At 36.2% G+C, this 22881-nt stretch overlaps 1 protein-coding gene across 11 annotated transcripts in view; it reads right to left on the bottom strand.

The window, feature by feature from the left end:
• Positions 1-237: 237 nt before the first annotated feature.
• The window catches only part of Cul4b (cullin 4B), a 140467-nt gene continuing 117823 nt past the window's right edge, over positions 238-22881 (bottom strand). For 8 of the 11 annotated variants that reach the window (XM_021252008.2, XM_087199805.1, XM_021252006.2 and 5 more), the window contains 11 exons: positions 21960-22078; positions 19427-19619; positions 18119-18223; positions 17235-17345; positions 16889-16980; positions 15256-15363; positions 14332-14445; positions 13281-13386; positions 11596-11768; positions 9798-9950; positions 238-5972 (listed from right to left, as the gene is read on the bottom strand). In XM_021252008.2, the coding sequence (XP_021107667.1) occupies positions 5877-5972; positions 9798-9950; positions 11596-11768; positions 13281-13386; positions 14332-14445; positions 15256-15363; positions 16889-16980; positions 17235-17345; positions 18119-18223; positions 19427-19619; positions 21960-22078 (1370 nt within the window). In that variant the 3' untranslated portion in view covers positions 238-5876. Of the gene's footprint in view, positions 5973-9797; positions 9951-11595; positions 11769-13280; positions 13387-14331; positions 14446-15255; positions 15364-16888; positions 16981-17234; positions 17346-18118; positions 18224-19426; positions 19620-21959; positions 22079-22881 lie in introns of those variants that run through there. The other 3 variants (XM_004874603.3, XM_087199808.1, XM_087199810.1) reach the window with 2 other exon arrangements.

Genomic DNA, 22881 nt, shown 5'->3' with positions numbered 1-22881 from the left:
GCCCATGTCTATAATCCTGGCACTCCAGAGGCTGAGGCAGAAGGATCATCATGAGTTTGAGGCCAGCTTGGGCTACATAGTGCGTTCAAGGCCAGCCTGAACTACATAGCAAGACCCTGTCTATAAATAAATAAATGAAAAAAGGGAAAGGCTGACTCTAAAATTCATATGGAATTACAAGGGACCCAAAGAGTTAAACAATCTTGAAAAAGAGAAAAATTGAAAGACACACACATCCTGATTTTTAAATTTATTAAAAAGCTACAGTAATAAAAATGGTATAGTACTAGCGTAATAACATATAGACGGATGGAATAGGACTAAGAGTCCAGACACACCCACACAGCAATGATCACCTGATTTAAAACAAAGGCGACAAGACCATGCAATGGGAGAAAGAAGTTTCTTTAACAAATGGTGCTAGGACAATGATATCCACATGGCAAAGAAAGAAGTTGGACCTTTACCTCATGCCATATACAAAAATTAACTCAAATGAGACCAAAACCTAAATGTAAGAAACTATAAAATTCTTACAAGAAAACAAATATAAAAAAAAGAAAAACAGTAAGTCTAAAATTCTAATGAGCTTGAATCTGGCAATGGTATCATAACTGTGACACCAAAAGCACAAGCAACAAAATAGATTAACTGGACTTTATTAAAATTAAAAACTTTTGTGCAAAGGACACTATCAAGTGACTGAAACGACAACATAGTTGGAGAAAATATTAGAGAATCATTCTATCTGAATAAAAAATTCTTACATCTCAACAACAAAAGACAAACCTATTTAAAATACGGCCAAAGAATGTGAAAACTCTTCTCCAAAGAAAATGTACAAATGGCCATTAAAAGCACATGATGAGATGCTCAAGGCACCATTAGTCATCAGGAAATGAAATTCAAAACCACAATGAACTACTGCTTTACCCCACTAGGATGGCTATCATAAAAACAAAACTAGAGGCCAGGGATTTAGCTCAGTGGTCTGCTGCCTTCCTTGCAAGCTCAAGGTCCTGAGTTCGATTCCTGGTACCAAAAAACAAACAAACAAACTAGAAAACAGCAAGTGTTGATGAGGATATGGAAAAACTAGAACCCTTGTACAGTGCTGGTAGAAATGTAAAACGATGCAGCTGCTGTAGAAAAATTGGTAGTTCCTCAGTAAGTTAACACAGAATTACCATGTAACCCAGCTAGTTTCCTCCAGGGTATATTCCCAAATGATCTTAAAACAGGGACTCAAGTATTTGTACACAAATCTTCACAGCAGCACTATAAAAAATAGCCCAAAGATGGAAACAACTCAAATGTCTAAAAACTCATTTGATAAACAAATATTATTCAGCCATAAAAAAAAAATTAAAGCCAGGTATGGTGGTACATGACTGTAATCCACCACACCGGGAGGCTGAGGCAGGAGGATCCCAAGTTTGAGTCCAGCCTGGGCAACTTAGTGACTTAATGAGACCCTGTCAAAACAAAATTTAAAAAGGGCCGGGGGGGGAAGGGGCGGGGACGTACCCCAGTGGTGCTATGCCTGCCTGGCAAGCTCAAGGTCCTGAGTTCAAACCCTGGTACCAAAAAAACCCCAAAAAAACAAAAAAGAAAAAGAATTAAGTACTGATACATCTATAATATGGATAAGCCTTGAAAATGTGCTAAAATGGAAGAAGACACAAAAGGTCACATAATGATTCCATTAATATGAAATATCCAGAATAGGCAAATCTAGAGAGAAACATCAGTGGATTCCAGGACTGGGGGAGAGGGAGGCTGAAAAGTGACTGCTTAATGGCTACTGAGTTTCCTTTTGGGTTGTTCTAAAGTACACAGTGATGATGGCTACACAATATGGTGAATGTGCTGAATGTCTGAATTATACGCTTTAAAATGGTTAGAATGGTAATTTTATATATTTTATTACAATAAAAAATTTAAAAATAAAGATTTTATTACAAGAATTAAGATAAATAAGGACCTGTTGTTTTGTAATTTACAAAATTGTTACGTTCTAATGTGTCTAATACAGTGCATTCATATATTCTGTATCAAATTAAAAAGGTTCTACAAATCAAAAAAGGTTAGATTTTTTTTTTTTGAGACAGGGTCTCACTATGTAGTTCAGGCTGGCCTTGAACTACTGGTGATCTTCCAGCCTCAGCCTCCTGAGTGATGGGATTACAGGTATGTACCACCATGCCTGGCTGGTTGTTCTTTTTTACTATGCTAGACATGACTTCTAAGGATATTAAATATGAAAGGATATTATGTGTCCATTCAAAAGAAGAAATACCATTTCTTCTAACAGCAAGGGGAAAAAAAGGAAAACTGAACAAAATCCTGGATTTTCACTTGTTCACTATTCAAATGTAAAACAATTTTTCTTTTGTAGGCAACTGAAAATATTCATTAATAAAGCATTAGCAAAGGACACCATTTTATAAAGCACAGTTATGTAAATTCCCATTTGTGCTATTCTTTTCTTTTTAATGAACAATTTATTTTAGCAAGTTTTATGTAAACTAGAGAAAAAATATGCTCATAACACTGCCATTTCCAGCATTAAAACATGTTTTTTACCACTTCTAAATGCAAGATTTATAATTACATTTCTCCTTTCTGTACAGCAGTTTCCAGGCTCTGGTTATTCTGTTAATATTGAAAGTTGCTTAAACTGTGGCCCAATTTTCTTATCTGAGAAAGGAGTGGTAAGTGACGATGAGATGGAAATACTAAGCAGCACAACGTGGTGTCACATTCAGTAACTGTCAGCTTTTCATTATCATCTCCCAATTGAGAACTTCAACAGTTTCCTTCACAACTGCTTAATAGGAGTACTGGTTTTTTGAGATAGGGTTTCATGCTTTGAATTGCCTCAGCCTCCTGAGTGCTAGGATTACAGGTGTATGTTCCACGCCCAGCTTAAGAGTATTTTGGAAGTTCAGAACTACATCATTACTCCAACTAATTTACTTTTTAAGGATACATATGATTGGCCTCTCCTATACTTTACTATAGCATTAAGTGTTATGTAAAGTTGAAGTTTCTCTGGGTGTTTTTTAAGCTTTTAATTTCTGTATACAATAAATAGCACTTTAATATATTAAAAAAACATGTCATTAAACAAAAACAGCTAATTAAAAGATCCACGGGTAATAAGCTTAAAAATCAAACTCCTCAAACCTTTAGACACAGATGCCTAAATTGAATAATCTAATTTCCTTAACTGTACACACACATATATGGTAGGAATTTCAAGAGTATGGCAAACATCATGTTAAGACCATTCAGCAGGCTTAGGAATTAAATTCAAAAAACTTGGGAGAAATATCTTCTTGTGACAGTATTGGGCCCAGAATACAAACTATTAACAGAAAACACAGATCAAGTGCCATAATTAAAACATAATTATTCTGCTCTCAACTTAAAGATCTTTACTTTGCAAAACTAGTTGACTTTGAGGACCTGAATGAACAATGTTTTTACTTGTACAAACAAGTGTAAGTTTTCCAAAATGACATTTAGGAATAATTACCTACCTTGAAGATTCTTAGAAATTTTACTCACTTTTTTTTTTACCATACCCTCCCTCAGACTTCTACAGTATCATCTCAAAACTGCTACAAGAATAGCAAAGAGAAATTTTAAAAGTAAAACTGACAAATGTGAATTCGTTAAAGGAAATCATAGGAAGATTTGAAGTTCTGTGGTTTTGTAACTTTCCTACAATATTCAAATTTTAAAGATCTTCCCCAGAAACTCTTTTTTGAATAAAAGTTTTATTGAAGAAAAATAGAACCACCATGTACACAGGGAAAAGAGCATAAAAATTAAACTGATACAGAACTGAAAGTCACAATTATCCAATGTAGTTTGTAACTACTCTTCAGCATCTTAAATAGCTCCTCTTAACTTATTTAATAATCTTGCTAATTTTTCAGCTGAAACAGTATCAAGTTTTCAAAGATTTAAAAAACTTCAAGGGAAGGAACCCCCTTTGAGGATAAGGAAGCTGACATCAAGAGTCTCTTCCTAATAGGACCAACTCCACCTAAAAATTGCTTAAGAGTAACTACTGAGTCTGGCGTAATAGTCTGCAGATGTCAGAGACCATCAGGGAAGAGTTAGAATACTGATGTAGATGGTCCAGTATGGAGAGAGGACAAGCTAGCTGCATTTCCTTGCCAGATGAGCTCCTAATAAGGAAACCAAGGAAAAGCTGAGAAATTATAGGCAATGACTGTTCAAAAAGAATGTGAAAAGAGTTCTAAATACTATATAGTTAGACATCAGTGTGCAAGATGATGCAATTAGAGAGAAACAGGTGACTTTAAGATAGACAGATAAACAGATCGATAAATAGGGTTGGCCACAGGCCCTTGAGAACTCAAGAAAACAATCAATAGGGGACAGGAGAGTCCCAAGTCTCCTCAGTTGAAGATCAGGACCAAGGCATTCTTCTTAAATGGCTCTAAATAGGCAAGGAAATATGAGTTGCAAGAAGCATTAAAGAAGTTCTAATTTTTAAAAAATAAACCAAAAGTTTCTGCATTTCCTACAGGATCAAATCCCTTCAAGGAAAAAGAAACAAGTCAAAGAAAAACCCACTCCTGATTAAGCCTTCTGCTCAGAATATTGATGTGAAGAACAATACTTTTGAAATTTTCTATGTATGAACAATCACAGAACATTCCCCTGAAAAGTAGATGTCCAGTGGCTATGAGAACTCCTAACTTCAAGCAATTTTGAAAGAAATAGAACTTGAAACTCCTCAAAAGTATGTGGAGAAAATGAGGGAAGACCTTTATATCTAGGGTTTTAGAGAATTAGAACAAGAACGATAGTAATGGCTCATTTATCAACAAAGAAGATTTGTGATGCTTCCAAAAGAAAACTCTGGTAGAGAAGAAAGGAATGCTAACAATCTATATTGGTCCAAGTTAAAGCTAGAACTGTCCAAACAACACTTAAAATTTAAAGCATGTTGAAAAATAGTTGATGTATTTTTGTTCCTGTAATAATTTTAAAAACACGTTGATTTTGGTCTCTCTTGCAATTATCACACTGTACTAGTATTTAATATGAAGAGTTGGATTTTCTTTTACCATGTACAATGCTTAGCACAAATGATCAGCAAGTTTTCTATTTTAGCTAGTTTTATAAGTACCTGTTAATCTGCACGGTAAACTCGGGGCTAAGCCATATACATACATCCCATATTCACAAATGCAAAATTTTAGGATGTGAATATATAAGATATTATACAGCAACTGTTACCTTAATTGAAAATTTGTTTCCAAATAATTTTTTTAAAAAACATCCCTTTCAGTGTAAGAGAACACTGCCTAATAAAATATCAATAACTATGACAACTCAATTTTCTTCCAAAGGAAAATCACAAAACAGGTGAACAACCAAGTCCAGGGTGGTTTCTCTATTTGATAAATACATCCAGAACTCTGTACAGTAAATAAAGTTTGCATGCAGTTTTAAGTATCTTCAAATGACACTTTAAGCAAATAAATTTTCTGCTTCATAAGTAATGATGTATAAGAACTCCCTCCCTTTAATAGTCATGGGAACGTCTTCCCTAGTTCCAAAATGGAATCATGAAGACCGGTACTTTCTTAAGAGTTTCTGCACATCATATTAAGTAACATGCAAAGAGTTCGACAACATTCGTCTTAAGGGTAAGTATTACTCTTTAAAATGGGCATGTTAACCACTGAGAAAAAGTCCACTCAACTATTTCCATTATACTGCTTCATTTGGTCATCGGTAGTAAAAAAGAAGTCAAATAACACAGAATCAACAGGTTAGTTTATCCACTGGCTAGTGGATATGATACCAAATGCTTCAAGGCCAACATTCTATGCAATGTAATTATACTGGTTTGGATTTTCTTTATCTCTTTCCATGTAGTCCCGGTCAATTAAGGATTCTATTCTCTTCTTAAGATCAGCAGGCTGTAAGAGAAAGCAAATTTTCAATGGAAAGTTCATAATCATTAGCTCAAGTCCATTTACCATCACCCCATTAAAAGGAACAATTTTGGATTACAGGTTTACTGTATTTAATTTCCTTAACTTAAACAAATTACTTATTTAAATCCCTTTAAGGAAAAAATGGAAACAAAGCTTTTGTACATAGGGAGGGGAGAGGGCTTGAGAAAAAAGGGGGTGGAAGGTATTGTGTACAGGTGCAAATTCCCTATGATGAGTGTTTTCATTATGTATGTCTAAAATGTACCAATAAATGTTTTGCTATAAAAAAGGTCATTTGATTTTAAAAAAGACCCCCCAATTTTAGTGAAAAGAATAATGAAAACAAACCAGGTGAGGAAATATTTTTATTCTATATACCATACATTACTATACCATCACACTCTTGCCACATCATTATACTTTGTTACTTTGCTATTTTAAATAGATCTTCCCAGAACTAGTTACCCTCTGCACAACTGAATACAAGACTAAACTTACCATAACCCCACAGAGGGAACACATACATTATAGTTTAGGGAACAATGATATTTAGTTTTACCAAGATAGTTTGAGAAGGTAAGTATTCTTTTTCTTAGGACAAAGCTAGTTCTCCAAGTTCTCAGTTTCATAAATTTAGTTGAAAGCTGTATAGAAGAGGCTATTGTGTCTTTTGGCGGTAACCAACCCTACACTGTATGGTACATTTTTAGTTTTTCCCCCCTTTTCCTACTTTTATTTGGCCTAAGCTTGCCCTACCCTGCTGTTTTTTTTTTCCTACCTTTAATAAATGTGGAACTTTGCCACCATTAAAAGAACAACTGTCTATGGGCTGGGAATTTAGCTCAGTGGTTCCGTCACCTGCCCTGAAAGCACAAGGTCCTGAGTTCAATCCCCGGTACCAAAAAAAAAACAAACAAACAGATTAAGAAAAGAACAACTGTCTAGAAGAAATCACTATTGAAAAGAATACTACATGAAGTCGGGAGTGCTAATGCACACCTGTAATCCCAATCCTCTGTGAGGCTGAGACAGGAGAATAGCAAGTTTGAGCCCAACCTGGGCAACCTAGTGGGACCCTGTCTCAAAAAAACAAAACTAAAAACAGAAAAACTTTAAAAATGGACAAAAAGACTACTACATCAAAACGGCTTGATAAATGAAGCATCACATCATAGACCACATCTATGTATCTCGGGTTTAATGTAAAATTTAAATGTTTTCTATTTTAAGTGATTTGGACTTCTGAATCTTGTGGTTTAAAAATCAAGAAAGTTTATAGCTTGTCATCATGACTGCACTTTGCTCATGGATGACAAAATCCCACTGTGTGTCTTGTGCATCTAACCTATAAAAAAGGCTATAAATAGTAATCCCTTGGTGTATGCAGGTGATTAGTACCAGAATCCACAGATACCAAAATCCACCAATGCTTAAATCTCATATATAAAATGGTACTGTACCTGCATATAACCTAGGCACGTCCTCCTGTATATTTTAAAATCATCTCTAGATTATAATACCCAATTCAATACAAATAGTTGTTCTATTATGTTGCTTTATGCATTAACCAGGGAATAATGACAAGAAAATATCTGTACATGTTCAATACAGGTGCATTTGTTTTTCAGATGGGGATCTTATTTTGTTGTTCAGGCTGGCCTCAAATTTCTGGGCTCAAGCAATCCTACTTCAGTTTCCTGAATACTGTGGCTACAGATGCCCATCACTGTACGTGGCAAACACAGCTGAATTTTCAATTTGTGGTGCAAAGCCCATGGATATGGAGGGGTGACAGCATATACTCTTGCTTTGAGCATGTTTTGCGCATATGTAAAATGACCACTTCAAGAGGAGAAAAGCCAGGTGCAGCGGATCATACCTATCATTCCAGCTACTAATGAGCCCAAGGTGGGAGGCTCAAGTGTTGCCAGTCTGGGCAACGCAGTAAAATCTTGTCTTGAAAACAAAACCAACACAAAGAAGGAGAAAAGAGGGAAAAGATGGGACAGCAAAAATTTTATCTAGTAATCCCAAGGTTTGAAAATCAAATTATTTTCTTCTCTTAATTATGATGAAAGACCTAGAATAACACCACAATATTTATTACAGTGATCTTCTAGCATCAGGGATCTCTCTGGCTGGAGATGAAATGAGTGTGCTATTGAGTGGTTACTACATGCCAAGTCCAGTGCTAAGTATTTTACATTCATGATCTCATTTAAGCCTCACAATAATCTATGAGGTAAGTACAATTGTTATTTCCATATTACAAAAGAAGAAACAAGTTCAACAGGGTTAAATATTTACCAAAGTTCAAAGCTCTTACGAACTCTTAACAACCAGGAGTCTGGAGTCTATCAAGAGCTTATCAACACAAGGATTTAGAAATAGTCTAAAACTTGTCCAGTACAGTATCACATTGTCTAAGCATCTTTATTACTGGGAATTTACACTGGACCATGTCCATTTAATGACCAATTTCAGTATAACAAAACTATCATTAGACTTTTTAAAAGACACAGCTGGGTACGGTGGTGCAAGCCTGTTATCCCAACACTCAGGAGGCTAATGCAGGAGGATTGCCACTAATTCGAGGCCAGTGTGGAATACATAGCAAGACCCTGTCTGAAAAAATAGAAGAAAAAAAAGACACTAAAGGGAGGTTAGATTTGATCAGTACATGCTGCGTGCATGTGTGAAAATATCACCCTGAACCCCATTAATATGTATGATACATGTTAATAAAAAACTTAAATATTATTTTAAGCTACAGTGGACCCTTGACTTAGAAACACAATTTGTTCATGAAGGCTGGTTGTAACCCAAGTTGGTCAACTGAAGCCTCAGGCTCTTCTACATAGCCTTTAAAGTCTCTCTCCTGTATACAGGCAGATTTCAGAGTCCTTAGAGAGACACTGGCCCAGGATTTCTCAATGAACCCTATACAGGAAAGGATGTTGTCATGTTCCTTCCAGAACTCGTTAAGGGTTAAATCTGTATCTGAGACCATCTGGAAGCACAAGTGGCCAGCATATGAGTCATAACTCAAGACTTTGGTTGTAAGTTAAAAATAAAATTCCAGTTGTAAGCCAAGTTGTTTTTATGTCAGGCAAGTCGTAACTCTGTTTTTTTGTTTTGAGACAGGGTCTTGCTTTGTAGTGTGGGCTGGCCTTGAACTCATGGGGATCCTCCTGCTACAGCCCCAAGTGCTGGGATTACACCACACCTGGCTAAAAGACACTTAATGATGACCAGCTATTTGTACTTTTTTTTTTGCAGCTGTTTTTGTGGTACTGGGGATCAAACCCAGGGACCTCACATATGGTGGAGAAGTGCTCTACTACTAAGCTACAACCTTTCCCATAAAACAGAAGATTTAACTCAACCTAAAAAGAAACCAAATCTGTCAAATACTAAGGTATTTCAAGGAGAAAAGTTCAGAAATATAGATGAACTTGAAAATTTCAAAGACTCATTTAGGGCCGGGGATTTAGCTCAGTGGCACTGCGCCTGCCTTGCAAGCAAAAGGACCTGAATTCAATCCCCAGTATCAAAGACTCATTTAGTCATTAAAACTTTCTGGTATTAAAGGCTTTATAAATTGCTTTCCCCCTTTTTCACAGCTGCCTACATATATCAACAAAGTTTTTGGGTTTTTTTCAATCATGTGCATAAACACGGGAAATCAAAACTTGTCTTTCAAAAGGCCTTAATCTTGAGGCCTTAATCTACATTTTTAAAATTAATGCCTGAAAATGTAATGTATTATTTATAACAAGGGCAATGTGAAAACACTAAAGTACCCACCTTTACCGGAAATTTTAACTGGTTATATACTTCTGAAACAAGGAGATTGTGGCTAAGTGTCTTTCTCATTTTCATAATTCGAACAATTGCAGCATCAATTTGATACTGTCTATCTTGAAATACTCTTTCTGTAGTGCTTGCTTGTTCTTCAACCTAAACACAAATGTTTTAAAGTTAATGCACTGTACCTGAAGTGAAACTTGTATTAGTCACATACATAAACTATATATATATACGTTAGGTACATGATGGTTTTTTTTTGGTACTGGGTATTGAGGAGTGCTGAGCTACATATTCCCAGTCCCTTTTTTTATTTGCAGACAAGCTCTGATAAGTGGGCCAGGGTGCCTCAGCCTCTGGAATCACTGGGATTATAGGCATGTTCCACCACACCCAGCTGGGACATATTATTATTGCTTTCAATGTATTGAAACATCTAAATGGGACCTTATTAAGAACAAACACAACAGAACAAAATTCTACAAACAACAAACAGTTTTTACTCTTTTCCTGATACATTTGTGTATGCCATTTACGAGGAGTTATTGATCAAATTTCTGTATGACAACAGCTTGACTATAATGTAACTGACTCAGGGCACTAATGAGCTAAGCGAACTAGTTAAGAGTCAGTCTTTGAAAATTCATTTTTATTTGGTAATATGTAAATCCAAAATGCATTGTAATATTCCCTCAAAAGTAACAGAAATTTAGGTGTTTGGGAATGAGTTTACCAATCGTGATGCTAAAGTAAAAATGCTAATCTTTAGTAACTAAATCAAAATAGCTTGGACTTTCTGCAGAAGTTTCTTTCTAGTATAGCATAAATGTTTCAGAAGAACAAGGTAATCTTGATGTTATGTGAAAAAGCCAGAAACTTGTTTGAAGATACTGACCCTTTTGGCACATTAAAACTTTTTCTCAAGTATTGCATTAAACTTTGTTGGAACTGAAACCAATCTGTTTCAGGATACTATAGTTGGTTTCCTTAATAAAAGTGTCTTGCAAATTCAAATAACAAAAACAAAATATTGAACTTCACTGTTAATGAAACAAATACTAACTAAATCACTGATTTTTCACCAAGCAAGTTGGCAAAGATTTTAAAAAGAGAATTATTATCTTTAGTGCATGTGAAGGAATAGTAAGAGAAGCACTAAAGCTGCTGGACAGAGGACAAATTGGTCCAGCCTTTCTGGAACACAATAAAGCACTATTTACTAAGACTCTTTAAAATGTTCACAAAGCCATTGACCCTAAAATTCTGCTTCATGAATTTATCATAAGGAAAAGATGAGACAGATTAAGATTTAGGTACAAAGATGATTCTTCAGTCTTATAATATTAAAAGGCATAAATTTAAGTGTCCAACAATGAAGTAACTGAATAAATTACAACAGCCATCTAAAAAAATTCTGTGTAGCTAATTATTATAATTTTTTTTTTTGGTACCGGGGATCGAACTTGGGACCTTGTGCTTCCGAGGGAGGCAGCGGAACCACTGAGTTAAATCCCTGGCCCAACAGCTAATTATTTTGGAAGATTAGTTAGTAACATGAAAACTTTTAAAGACTGAATGTTAAATGAAAAAGGATATAACACAATGCTGAGTATCAACCCAATCATGTGCACTCCCCAACAAAAAGAAACCCATGATTAAATACTGACATATATCCAGATATAGACTCAGAAAATGTTAGTGGTAGTGGTATTATTACAGGTATGAAATCTTTATAAATGTGTACTATGAACATATGTAATTCTAATGCATTAGGACTAGAAGAAAGTGAAAGATTTACCGTTTCTTTCATTTGGATTTGATTGATCTTTATCCTGAAAAGTTTGTGTTTGAAATCATCATTACAAATGAATTTGTCACCATCTTCAATATCTTTGCCCTTTGGATTTTTGGCCAGAACTCTAGCTTTGCCACAGGCTAATGATTGCAATGTTCTCCTTAACTCTCCATCCTCTGAAGAAGAAAAGTCATTCAATTATTTGTTAGCAGCTCACCAGTATGAACAGCTACATTCAAAAAATCTAGCTTCCACCACCATCCCTCTATTAAAATTCTTGTTGGGCCGGGGATCTAGCTCAGTGGTTCCGCTGCCTGCCTAACAAGCACAAGGTCCTGAGTTCAATCCCCAGAACCAAAAAAAAAAAATGCTTGTTTCCGGAGTTAACAAAATAAAGACTTCTTTATCCTACACTGTAGAATGGCATTTCTCCTAGCCATCTTCTAAAAGGCATCAATTATTATTCCATGACATTTCACTTTTCTAGTCCCACATTTCAAGGACACATCCACCAGGTTGCTCTACTATTAATTCCAGTATGTCCACTTTTCCCATAAAACTGTGCTCTTTCCAGTTAATAGTGATACTACTAACCTGGTCAGAAACCCTGGAATCATCTTTTAACTCTTCCTCTCCTTCATTCTTCAAATATCTAGTAGTTGCTTCCTTTTGAGATACCTCTTCTCCATTCTCACTTGGTCTCATTCTAGTTTAAGCACCTTAGCCCTTTATGCCTGAAGGAATCTCTTTTGAGTTGTTTTTATCCAGTACCAGAGATCGAACTCACTGAAGGAATCTCTTTATCCTCTTCAGTTGCCCTGTCTATTGATTTTAGGTAAGCTGTCCAAATATGTTCCTTTCATTTTCACAAATAAGATTTTATAAATGGAGGTTTCCTTTGCTATATTTATCAGGCCCTATTCTCCTTACCTATCAAATTTTGTAGCTCATTATTCTATGCTACAATTAAAATCTTTATGATTCCTGCCTCCACTGTACCCACTCCCACATCCAAGTACTTTCTCACATTAATTCCTTCATCTGCCTTCTCCTCTAACCAAACCTTGGCCCAGTTCAAGTCCCAGTTCCTTCATCAGGGTTTTCCCAATTGTGCCAGTGGAAAATGATCTCGTTTTGCAACTCCTAACATACTTCTGGTTCAGTACCACAGACTGGTACTTACTCGTTTTGAATTATTTCAAATGTCATTTCTCCGACCCCCCGCCTTTCCATTATATTATATTAAGAGTACAGAGGAGCTGGGCATGGTGGTGCATGCTTCTAATCCCAGAACTCTGGGAGGCTGAGGCAACAGGGAAAGTTCCAGCCTAGCCTGTTCAACTTAGTGACTTTTCTCAAAATAAAAAAGGGGCGCGGGCATGGTAGAACATGCCTATAATTCCAGCACTTAGGAGGCTGAGGCAGGATTGCCACGAGTTTGAGGCCAGCCTGGGCTACAAAGTGAGTTCAAGATAGCCTTCTGAACCACATAGCAAGACCCTATCTCAAAAAACCAAAAATAAAAATAAAAAAGGGAGTGGGGATAAATTGCAGTGTAAAGGCCTTGGACTCAACCTCCAGTACTCCCTCCAAATAAGAGAGAAAGATTATTCCTTTGTATCCCCCAGACACTTAGCAGAGTGGTATGCACATAATAATGCTTGTGACATGAATGATTCAATACAAACCTATTCCAGTAGCTTGCTTGATCTCTTCTAAACTGAACTCCTCTCCCTCATTAAACATAAGCAGCACCAGTGTTTGAAAAAGAGAGACCTGGAGTTCTTTTTTACCCTGTTGGAGAAACAGCAGTGTTCAGCTATCTTTTTTTTTAAACACCTAAAAAAATTAATCAAATAATAATTCTCTCACAAGAAAAATATTTTTCAATTAGTGGGTTTAGAAACACAGATTAACATTATCCAGAAAAAAACTACTTGAGGTGGTAATACAGTATATTTTGGTGTAGAGGTTAGGAGTGTCCTACTAAAAATAAGGAGGATTAGTTGACCTTTTAACAGATCTTTTTAAAGCCTTATAATTAAAACAGAACAACAAAGTACTGTTAATAATTCGGCCCTATGTCATTACAGATACTCATCACAAGTAGCAAAAATTTCATTCTTTCAAATGCATTTTTGACTTGTTTGATTCAGATTAGTCACAAAAAGCTGCAGGAGCTTTTTGAAATTAGATATGGGCACTGTTCTCAACTCCCACTCTATTCTTTAGCTCCCAGCAACAAGAAGATTCCTGTCAAGAAGTGGCAGTGTGAATTCTGCACCCACAGGTTGAGGAAAGGTGGGGGAAAGGGGTTATTGTTTTAGATTTTATAGAATGGGCAAACCAATTGTGGAAAAGACCACAATCATAAAATACATATACACAAACCTGTGAAAAACTGTGACAAGTGATCACTACTGTCATGCACAACAGCTTGAACCTTCATGTAAAGAGTTACAACCTCAATATTAAAGATGAAAACTGGGCCAGGGATTTAGCTCAGTGGTTTCGCTGCCTACTGCACAAGCACAAGGACCCGAGTTCGATCCCCAGTACCAAAAAAAAAAGATGAAAACTAATTCTTAAGAATATCCACTTTCTATAATCCCAGCACTGGGGAGGCTGAGGCAGGAGAATTGCCATGAGCTCAAGGCCAACATGGGCTACATAGCTCAAGGCCAGCCTAAACTGCATAGTGAGACCCTGTCTCAAAAAAAGAAAAGAATATCCACTTACCTCTTTAAATTCTGCTTTTAGCACACAGTGTCCTAGGGTTGATTGCCACTGAAGTTTCCTGCCACTATGTTTGCCTAGATAAAATGTCTTGAAAATTTCCTGAAGTTTTACCATCTAAAGTAAATAAAATAAGGTTTATTTAAGCACTATATCCAATACCACACTCATTACTTTTTATACTTACTGCATGTATACCAAATTCTTAAGTTTTAAAGACTATATCCAGTAGATCCACCAATTACTTTGATGTAAGGTGATGATCTCCCAAATACCAAATTTAATAGCCTTTGTCAGTCTTTATACCCTTTGATCTCTCGCACTATTTAATCATCTCCTTTTATGAAATAAGTCACCTTCAGTGGCTTTTATTCCTCTGTACTACACTGGTGACTTTACATTGCTGCTGCTTCTACACAGGTTTCCTTCGCAGGTTCCTCTTCCTATCACCTGTCAAATGTGAACCTTTTTTAAAGTTCTGTCTCTGCCTCTTTTCTTCTTTTCTACTGTGGAAAATCAAATCCCTGGGCTCCCATGATCATCTCCACAGAAGACTCTAGATATCTCCTCCTCTCTGGCCTTAGCCTCTTTTCTATGCTTTGGCCCTGGGCTAGACATTTTCCCAAGAGTTAGGATGGATTTACTCAAGCTGCCATCATTTAGCAATCCTGCTTCCAGGTAAAATACGTGTGAGAAGAATTTTTGACCACTAGGGAGACTGAGAGGTATAATTCGGGAAAAGGAAAGAATAGTTGGGGAAATTAGCACTCAATCTAGAAACCTGGTTTCATTTGTTAAGTACTAAATTGAAATTGGAAATTATAGTAGAAGAATAAAATATTAAAAACCTGGTATTTGTTGCTTAAATGATAAAAAAGAATTATTATTTATATGCCTATTACTAAGGTCCTAAACAGTAAATCTTACCTCTGGTGGCAAATGAACTTCCATAGGCACGTATGTTGGCCAATAACCCATTGTCAGGATATTCACAGTTAATTCAATATTCCCAGGTACATTCTGATTCTGCATATACTATAATAAGATTAACACATACACTGAGATCTTTAAATCAAGCTATATACATTTCATGTCATAATGACTCATTTAGAAGTTATTCATTATGAAAACACATGCAGATACAGACTATCTTGAAATTATAAGCAACTATTAAAAGGACTTCAAAGCTGGGCATGATGGTGCATGCCTGTAATCTCAGCACTCAGGAGGCTGGAGCAGGAGGATCACCACAAGTTCAAGGCCAGCCAGGACTACATAGTGAGTTCAAGACCAGCCTGAATTACATAGTGAGACCCTGTGTCAAAAGACAAAAAAAAAAAAAAAAAAAAAAAAAAAAAAAAAAAAAAAAAAAAAAAAGACAAAAAGGACTTTAAATGAAGCCTACACAAAATGCACCAGAAAAGTACACAGATTAGTATTTTGATACAATGGCACACAAGAATCTCATGACATCATTCTAGGCATTATTGACTCAATTCCTTACATATAACTGGGCTGTTAAAGGATCTTTTCTCCATTCTTTCCCCAATACCCCATACAGTCCAAACCTTTGGAAACCCCTATGTCACTTGAAACACCTTGCAGCAACCCCCATTCCTCACCCTACCAGCCAGCCTGAGTTTCCTGTTTTTTACCTGCTCCAGTGCCTGTCTACAAGGGGTGTTATTTAGTAGGAAAGGAGGAAAAGGAGGAAAGGGCAAACAGACAACCCTTATTTTGTAGCTACTATAAAATATGTGATCCTACTGACCCTAATCAGAGTCTGAGTCTTTCACTTTCCATTTTCTACTTTATCAATATATTGGCGTGAGGAACTCATTCTTAAATCACCGAGAGAAGAATCTAATTTTCTTTATCACCTATAATTGTGTTTTTTAAGACAGGGCTTCACTATGTTGCCCAGGCTGGTGTCAAAGTACTGGGCTTGTGTGATCTCCCTACCTCAGCCTGCGGAGTGCTAGGACTACAAGTGCCCACCAAAGCACCCAGCTATGTTCTTAAATATTTCAAAACAACTTTTCACCTAGCTTTTCATTCCCAATGTCCCCAAAGGCTTCATACAAACACTCCTGCCTCTCCTCTGTCCTCATTTCGAGCTCTGGACGTGCAAATCACCAAGTGATCAGAAGCTGAGGAAAACTGATCCCACTGTCTAACTAGCTCTTCTGGTGCTGTCTTCAGTTCAGTACATTTTATTTCTATTTCTGCGTTATTTTGGGCGTTTATTAAGAATAAATCCTAGGGCCAGGGATTTTGCTCAGTGGTTCCACCGCCTGCCTTGCAAGCATAAGGACCTGAGTTCAGTTCCTGGTACCAAATCAATCAATCAATCAATCAATCAATCAATCAATCCTAAAGTAGGTCAAATATACTTACATTTCACTGGTGCTCTTTCTCTTCTACTCTGAATATCATTTAAGTTGCTATGAAGCATTTACAACAAATAAATGTTTCTATATATCCTCTTCAGTACAAACTGCCACAAGGAGATAACTAAATATATTTAAGTTTAAAGAATTTAAGTAAGAGTTTAACTCACTTTTACCTGTTTGAACTGAATCATGATGTCTTTAGAAAGTTCCATGTCTTTAAACATTCCTTCAAGTTTGCTGGTGAAAGCAGCTCCACATTCTATTAAAGATTTTTACACATTTATAATATTTTAAGGCAGTTAAAAACAAAGAATTTTAAATGGGAAACACAAAACACAAAACTTACTTTAGCATGACACATGATCTGTAACTATTTATAAGAATGCATGCCCTGCTAATTCATCACATGTACATAAAATGACTGACAAAAGAGACAGTCATTTACAAAGTAAAAATTGAACTACCATTTCCCCCTCAGAAATCAAAGAAAAGGAAAAGAGAATGACAACATACCATGTTTAAGTTTGGACAGCATTGACTTTTCAGCATCTACAGATGCACTCTTCCCAACTAACAAGCGCTTGGCTAAATCTTTCTTATAGAAGGCCTCAAAAACATCCTTGCCTATATTAAATAAAAAATACAAAACTCATAATATTCCAATTAAAGTTCTGACAAAATGGCTTTTAAAGTCAATCAGCATTATTACAAGTTGTTTTACTTTACACATTTTATCCACATTTGTTTAAATCCTAGAACACTGGAGTCTATATATCTGTACCAGACATTTCAAAAGTTCTTTTCTGTAAAGAATTAACAGCACATTAACCTTTCTTCAGAAAAGTTTTAGTCACCTGGCGGCTTTAGAGCCAAAATTCAAGAGAATAAAACAAGTAGCAGAAGTTCAGGCTTTTAATAGTGGAAAAGTCAAAGTACAAAGCAATGCTGGGGATTTAGCTCAGTGGCACAGTGCCTGCATGGCAAATGCAAGATCCTGACTTCAATCCCTGGTACAAAAAACAAACAAACAAACCAAACCAAACAAAACAAAAAGTACAAAGTAATTAAGTAACATTCTCTTAAGTATCCCTAATGAATTAAATACAATCTTAAACCTCTAATTCCCAAGTAGTTCCTCTAGGTTACATATACTTGTTAGTTTTTCTGTGAGTGCTTTATCTCAAAAGACAACCACTTTTTTTGTTTGTTTGTTTGCTTTGTTTTCAGACAGAGTCTCACTATGTAGTTCAGACTGGCCTTAAACTCAGTACATAGCCCAGGCTGGCGTCGAACTCATGGTGATTATTCTACCTCAACCTCCCAAGTGCTGGGATTACAGGTGTGCACCACTATGCCCAACGTAAAAGAAAATATTAAAAAGGGCAATAAATACTTACCATAGATAAATCTAAATATGATCATAATTTTATCCAACATTTTCTCAAGTTCTTCATCTGTAGCTTCTTTGTTGCCTGCACGAAGTTTTGAATCTACATACTTAGCTAAAATGTGAGGAAAGTTTGTTGTTTAATGATCATGGGTATCTACAAGGTACTGGGCACTATATATACCCAAACAGAAGTGACAGATACTGAGTTTTTCAGTGCTTCAGAGATACAGATATAGATAGATATATAGATTTTTTTTAAGTCTCCAAAGTTAGGGAGATCAAGTTCAATGCCACCCAGCTAATAAACAGCAGTCTGAACTCAAGCTCAAGTCTTCTGACTTCAGATTGAGTGTTGTCTCCGCTATAAAGGTGTTTGTTAAAATGGAATGTGGCTACGCATAGCCCTGTGTGAGGATAATCAAAGCTGCTGAAAGACATGAGGCATCTTCTGGAGTTTCCATTTTATACTGATGAAAACCATTCTTAGATACTTTCCTATTAAAATAAATCAGATATACTGTAGAATAGAAGGCAAAATTTGTAAAACTTTCAAAGATAAATAGACTTCAACAAAATTTAATCCTTTTGGCAGAGGACCCAAGACCTTTTTAGGGTTCCTCTCCTCTGACATTAACGAGTACATGAGTGGGAAAACCTGAGAGGCACTGCAGTACATGCCACATCTGTACACTAAATGTGCCCAGTTAATTTGATTTTCATGCTGGACGTTTTCCTTTTTCACTGGCAACAGTAATTTCATCCTGCCCTTTATTGTAATCCTAATTGTAAGCCTATAGAACTAATAATCTGCCTCATTTCTAAGTCACTGTAGGCTTGGAAATCAGATAATCAAACTTACTATGGATAAATAGGGTCCAATATTTTGTCTTACAAAGAAAACATGTGGCATATGGGCTTTGAAACATTCTTTATCTGAAAGGACTTTTTTCCCCTTCAATACTGAAGTCTGAGCCAAGGCCTTTACACTGAGCTCCCTAGGCCTTTTTCTTTTTTCTTTGCTTTTTTTTTGAGATATGGTCTAAGTCACTAAATCACCGAGGTTGGGTTAAAATTGTAATCCTTCTCACTCAGCCTCCCAGAATGCTAGAATTACAGGCGTGCACCACTGTGCCTAGCCTGAAGGACTTTCTTAAATCCCCATCCATACTGACACTTTTCAGACATGGTATTACCAGCTAAGCAACCCTTAATAAATGAGGTGCTGGTATAGTACAACCTTGTCAAAAGTTCAGACTGAGAGTGTCTGAATAAAAAAGACAAAATTAAAGAATAGGAAAAACGATTGGAAACATACCTATAAGTTCAGCAGGTTTATTTGGTCTTTTGTTAATGAATGTTTCAAACGCTTCTTTCATAGCATTGATAAATTTTTCATTCTTCAGAAAGCAGATATCAATTATATGGTCAACTTTATCTTTAAAATCTAGCAATTCTTGAACCATAGTCTTATCTTTTTCGGGATTAATAACAATAGTGCTCCCAAATGCCTAAAAACAAAAATTGCCACATTTTACAGGACTTGATTATCTACAACGAAAACAATAGCAAAATCACATTTTAACTTGGCATATGCATTTAAAGATCCTAAAATATTAAGACTGCTTTTGAAGTGAAGAAATGATAACATAGTGTTAAAAGTCAAACTGACACCATTCATCTATAATCACAAAACTAGTAAGGAATGACCAGTACATACACAATATCCTAACAGAGTATTTTTAGAACCTTCTAGATCTTTCTCTCTCATTTATTTATTTATCTGTAGTGCTTGGGATTGAACCTAGGGCCTTCACACCGATCAATAACCTCAGCCCCTTTTTAATTTTGAGACAAGGTCTCACTAAATTGCTCAGGCTGCGCAGAATCCTAAGGCACCGTTTAATGTCATTGTATATTTGCAAGACTAGAATGTGAAGACAAGTCACGGAAGAAAACGCTGCTGCTGAGACTCGAAACCAGTATTTCAGAACTTGAAAACTAGAGAACGGGCCCCCTACTGATCTCACATCCAGAGCGTCCCTAACAATCCTGAGGCTTCTTCGGGAGCTATAGCCATCTAACACTACCTTTTTATTCAAGACCACCTATTATTTTCCCTTGATATCATATGATACTTCTGAATTGAGGTCCTAAATTCTTGACCTGGACCTGGAGTTGGCAATACCTAGTTCTACTTCTCAAACTGGAGTATCGTTCTTCATCTATATATATATGTTTTGAGTAATCCTCCTTCTGTATCTGTTGTGTATTTTTTCTTTGTGTTTAAAGATGTGCAGCACAGTACATGCCTTTCATATCATACAATATGTGACAGGGTGTGCAGCTATGGGGAGGTCTTGGGAAGTTTAAAGCCTCACTTACACCCGTGAAAAATAGCTTCCAAGAAATAACATTCCTGGTGAGAAGGTACAATTCTTATTCTAAAAACTCACTACAGCTTAGATCCATGCTTAGTGTAGTGCTCAGAAACTCGTCACTTTCCTATTATGCACAGTGAGCTAAACATAAAAAGCATTTTGAAACACACACACAAAATAAAAAAAAATAAATTGCTCAGACTGGGCTGTACTTGGAATCCTCCTGCCTCAGCCTCCCAGAGTGCTGGGATTATAGGTGTGGGCTACCACACCCAGCTTTTCCTTATTTTTAGAGAAGTCAGCTTTGATTTCCTTAAAAAATGGCCATTTCACTCCAGAAAGAATGGCTGCTATCAAGAAATCAATCAACAACAAATGCTGGAGGGGCTGTGGGGAAAAAGGAACCCTGCTCCACTGTTGGTGAGAGTGCAGACTGGTGCAATCACTGTGGAAATCAGTGTGGAGATTTCTCAAAAAACTAAACTAGAGGTGGTCCTATTTGACCCAGCTATACCTCTTCTTGGTATCTTCCTGAGAGAATTAAAAGCATCATATCACAGTGATATATACACACCCATGTTTATAGTGGCACAGCTTGAAATAGCTAAATCTTGGAAACTGCCCAAATCCCCATAAACAGATGAATGGATAAAGAAGAGTGGTACTACTGGAGTACTACTCTGCCATAAAGAAGGATGAGCTTCAGACATTTATGGCTAAATGGATGGACCTTGAGACCACACTCCTAAGTGAAATAAACTGGACATATATGTTTAAATACCACATTATTGCTCTGGTGTGAGAAACCAAATGTGGAAATAAGGACTAAAATGTATAATGGATGTTGGGAAATGGGAAGAAAGTGTTCAATCAAATGGGAAGGGGAACAAGGGAGGAGGGAGGGAGAAAGGAAGGGACAAGAAGAAAAGTAAAAGCAGAAAGAAAAAATAGAGCTAAATCTTTTGTACATAGGGAGGGGAGGAGGTTTGAGCGGGGAATGGGATAAAATTAAATTTATTTACAAAAACAAAGGCAATCTAGTTCCAATGTAAAACTGAAGAAAGGAAAGAAATTATGAATTCAAAGAAAAGTACTCTTTCCAAATTCACTCCTTTAAGTTTTGGAACTAGAAATCACATGAGGTATCAATCAGGTTTTATTGCTGATTTGCCACACAGCTATCATTCTCAGGGTGAATCCTCAAAATTCTTGTTACATTTTTTTTTTTAATTCAAGTTTTCCTTACTTAATAAAAATGTCGGGCAACCTATTTGGGACCCCTTCTGTCTCAGGAGCTAATCTTTTTTTTGTTTCCCCACAGGAGCTAATCTTATTTCACATTCCTATTCACCAATAAATTTTCTTACTCTTAAAAAAAATGTAGATGTAACAACAAATGCTTGCTGGTGCTTAGTCTGGCTATACAGATCATAAACCATGAGAGAGATGTCACAGGTAAATTATTAATACCTTTATGTATTCAATCCACTGTTGCAAGAGAACCTGAACTCCACCTCGAACTCTGCTGAAGAGCTGATACAGGAGAGATAAATCTTGAATTCGGTTCTCATCAAGGAGGTTATTTAAACCTGAATTTTGAAACATTTTGGCATTAAGATATAGCAAACAAAAAAAGGTCAGATATTTTAGTAAATTTTAAAATTATTTTGCTACTGGCTTGAACTATGTATGAGTAGTCTATATATGAGTTGTAATGTAGATTTCCTTTGACCTAAACCCAAATAGACAACGATCTTTCTGGGTGAAAACTAAATATAGCTACTTTTGTTGATGATATAAAAAGTTGACTGTAAAAGCCAAGTGCAGTGAACCAATGGCATGCATACCTCAGCAGGCTGTTTGTATCATTGAAACGTCTAAAAGGTTCACTATCACTGGTATTTATGCCATTTATGTGGTAGATCAGATTACAAAGCAATTTATAAAAATTGGTTTACACAAATATACATTTTAAATACCTCACATATATAATATTCATATTATGTATACCATTAGTATACATAGTTGTACTTCACAGAGTACTGAATATGGTCTATGATACATCAGATAAAGAAGTTATCTATGCTGCTTACAGGAACTCCTTGGTGGCAATAAATCAAAAGTCACACATACATAGGTCAAGTTTAAATGAGGCTCTATTGTATTTGATTTTCTGAATGAAATAATGGAACTGCATTAAAGTTCTAAGTATATCCATTTTAAGCCAGGCATGGTGGCACAGCCTGTAATCCCAGCATTCTGGGAGGCTGAACCAGGATGATTGAAAGTTCGAGCCCACCCTGAGCAAGTTAGTGAGACCCTGCCTCAAAATAAAAAATAAAAAAGGGCTGGGGATATAGCTCAGTATGAAGGCCATGGGTTCAATCCCCAG

Source organism: Heterocephalus glaber, unplaced genomic scaffold (assembly GCF_053883595.1).
Source record: "Heterocephalus glaber isolate CG9 unplaced genomic scaffold, H.glaber_assembly_v1.0 deba00001729, whole genome shotgun sequence".
Classification (NCBI taxonomy): Eukaryota; Metazoa; Chordata; class Mammalia; order Rodentia; family Bathyergidae; genus Heterocephalus; species Heterocephalus glaber.
This window is presented reverse-complemented; position numbering and strand designations above follow the sequence as displayed.